This window comes from Gekko japonicus, unplaced genomic scaffold (genome assembly GCF_001447785.1).
Source record: "Gekko japonicus isolate JY-2015 unplaced genomic scaffold, Gekko_japonicus_V1.1 scaffold4410, whole genome shotgun sequence".
In the NCBI taxonomy this organism is placed as follows: domain Eukaryota; kingdom Metazoa; phylum Chordata; class Lepidosauria; order Squamata; family Gekkonidae; genus Gekko; species Gekko japonicus.
In genome coordinates, this window is record NW_015163742.1 from 86,643 (window position 1) to 89,953 (window position 3,311).

General features: G+C 46.3%; 1 protein-coding gene across 1 annotated transcript in view; it reads right to left on the bottom strand.

Annotated features, from left to right (window-relative positions):
- The window catches only part of LOC107107580 (protein N-terminal asparagine amidohydrolase-like), a gene marked incomplete at its 5' end in the record, with an annotated part of 17,082 nt that extends 13,774 nt beyond the window's left edge, over positions 1–3,308 (bottom strand). The window contains 3 exons of the mRNA XM_015407888.1: positions 1,134–1,187; positions 2,254–2,327; positions 3,247–3,308. Of these exons, the coding sequence (XP_015263374.1) occupies positions 1,134–1,187; positions 2,254–2,327; positions 3,247–3,308 (190 nt within the window). The remainder of the gene's footprint in view (positions 1–1,133; positions 1,188–2,253; positions 2,328–3,246) is intronic.
- Positions 3,309–3,311: the final 3 nt, after the last annotated feature.

Genomic DNA, 3,311 nt, shown 5'->3' on the forward strand with positions numbered 1-3,311 from the left:
ATTGGTGCAGAAACACATTGGCAAATAAGGTTGTAGATGTAGTGGCTCCCTAGCGAAAAAACAGGTTGCTTACCTGTAACTGATGATCTTCGAGTGGTCATCTGTGCATTCACACCTCTGGGCTATAGTGTGCCTGCACCGACCCCGATCAGTATTTTGGAAAGCAAAAGGGATTTTTTGCGCCCGCTCCCCAGTCACGTGTCGGGCTCCACTGCGCATGACTAAGGGGAGGGGGCACGAGGATCCCGCCAGTTCCTTCTGACCACTGACCACAGTCTCCAAAGAAAGGACAGGACCGAAAGCAGAGGGGAAGGAGGGCGGGTGGTGTGAATGCACAGATGACCACTTGAAGATCATCACTTACAGGTAAGCAACCTGTTTATCTTCTTCGTGGTCTCTGCGCATCTGGGAGACTAGCAAGCAGTACACACCTACCTGGAGGAGGGAGCTGAGGTCCTAATTCTGCACCGCTTGCAACACTGCCCGACCTACTGCTGAACGCAGCACTACACCAGGAACTCATTAGCATAATAGGCCACACCCAACAGCAGGAACTCATTAGCATATTAGGCCGCACAGCTCATTAGCCCATTAGGCCGCACCCCCATGTTACCAGAAGTGTGCTCATCCAGCCACACCCACCTTTTGCTTGTTTTTCTGTTTACCTTGTTTGTTGTCAAAACCCAAGGCCTTTTTTTGTAGCAGGAACTCCTTTGCATGTTAGGCCACACACCCCTAATGTAGCCAATCCTAATGAGTTTCTGCTGTTGGGTGTGGCCTATTATGCTAATGAGTTCCTGCTGGGCGTGGCCAACTCAGGAGCCAGCCAGAACTCCATTCCTGCGCGTTCCTGCCCAAAAATAGCCCTGCTTAGCACTATTGTCAGTGAAATCCATTTGTACATAGTATTTGCTGCATTTACATTGTGTTGCTAGAGGCCGATAGAACCTGTGATTAATTTTTCAAAATAAAAGTTTTAAAAGGTGAGTGTAACTGCAAATAGCAAAGTGGAAGGGTGCTTGGTCCAAAAGACAGGAAGTGGGGAGAGAGGCAGGGACAGCAAAGGCCACAGAGATGGGAAGACAACAACAACAACAAGAGGAGGGGACAGAGTAGGGCTCCGAAATAATTACCTGTCACACAGAATGTCACTAAATGGACGTTGTCCTGCAAGCGGTCAAATGCTCCTAGGAACAAGTGCAGGAACAAATGTGAAACTTACACAGAGTTATACATGATTAATACGAAAGACAAGGTGGATGGAATTGTTCACATGCTCCTGGTTAAATACAAAGGTTATAGCTACTGCAGATGAAATTTAGATCTTCCAGCCAAGGCCTCTGAGCAACACTACAGGGCTAGAATTGTCCCAGAATACTGGCGGGATGCCACATTCCTCCCCATAGCACAATCTTTTCCACAGAGCCCCCCCTCTGCTACTAAAAACTAGTGTAAGAATGTACAACAGGAATGAACACATCACCTTCCCCTGTTGATTCCTGTTTCCACTTTCCTTTGTTCTCTCATGTCACGTATTTAGACTGAAAACTTCTCAAGGTGGAAAAGCTGGTCTTGTTCTTTGTAAAAGTGCCCTGCTCATTTAACTTCCTGCTATTATCTTGCGGTGCCTCAAGTGGTTAAGACGCTGAACTGCAGGCTGTGGAAGGTCGGTAGTTCAGCAGTTCAAGACCCGGGGTGCCGCATGACGGAGTGAGCTCCCGCCTCTAGTTCCAGCTCCTGCCAACCTAGCAGTTCGAAAGCAAGAAATTGCAAGTAGATAAATAGGTACCACTTCGGTGGGAAGGTAACAGCGTTCCGTGTGCCTTGGTGTTTAGTCATGCCGGCCACATGACCACGGAAACGTCTTCGGACAGCGCTGGCTCTTCGTCTTTGAAACGGAGATGAGCACCGCAACCCTAGAGTCGGATTCGACTGGCTTTCGAGCAAGGGAACCTTTACCTATTACCTATTATCTTGTAGGGTAAGAGAAGGGGCTGTGTTCAATGGCCAAGTACACAGTTTTCATGCACAAGGTCCCCCCAAATCAATCCCAGGCATCACCAGTTACAGGATGTCAGGCAGAAATTGTACGGAAAACTGATAGTTACAGAATTCCCCTTTTCTTGGTGTGAAATATTTTGACATCTTATTTCTAAATTCCATGGTCCCCAGATTTCTCCAGTTCTACACTCAGACCCCAAACAAGAGCCCTAAAACTTAACAGAGGAAGCAGAAGGGAATGCATGGACTTACGAAGAAGTTGATTGGTTAGTTTTTGGGATAAGTGTCGATCATCACTGAAGCCGCCAACTAGATGCAATTCCAACCTAACCAGCCAAAAGAAGAAATTATGAATACTTACATCTTAAAGGAAAGGGATAACAGCTCTGTAGCAGAGCCCATTGGCATTCAAAAGGTCCCACAACTAATCCCTGCCATCGACAGACCACATCTGAATCCACACTTTATTGTATCCTTGTGTTTAATTCGTACATCAGCCAACTAAAGGATTTGTCAATTCAATCAACAGGCTTTGATTCCTGCATATTCATTTTGCTTACAGGGGCTGTTTCAATCTGACATTGCACAACATCAAGCTCAAAGAGGAGGGCAAAGAAGAAGCCAGTTTGGTGTCGTGGTTAAGTGCGCGGCCTCTAATCTGGGAGAACCGGGCTTGATTCCCCACTCCTCCACTTGCACCTGCTGATGTGACCTTGGGTCAGTCACAAGCTCTGGCACAGCTGTCCTTGAAAAAGAGCAGTTTGTGTCAGAGTTCTCTCAGCCCCACCCACCTCACAGGGTGTCTGTTGTGGGGAGGGGAAGGGAAAGGAGTTTGTAAGCCGCTCTGAGACTCCAAGTGAAGGGCGGGGTATAAATCCAATCTCTTCTTCTTCCCTCCATTGCAAGGATGTTTCCACCAAGGGAATAGCCTCTTGCATCAGAGAAAGGCGCCACTGTTTGCACAACAGATTTGCAGGATCCAACCCATGGGGTTTAATTTTAATCACCAGGCACACTCAAGTTATTTCTTGAGGCCAATTTGAGTCCAAAGCCTTACTGCAACAGCTGTCTTTCCAATAATATACTAGTGTTTATTAAATTGCAAGACCACTGTAGCTTAAAATTTTGGAAATACCCAAATTAATTTCTCTTCACTACTGAAAAGAACAACTTAATTAGCTTTTCTATGGATTACCACTTGATAGCTCTGAATAAAAATACACGTTTAAAATTTAAAAAACTGACCTTCCATGTTCTGTACTAGGAGAGAGCACTCTGACCGCATTGGTAATCGATACGACTTCTTTGTC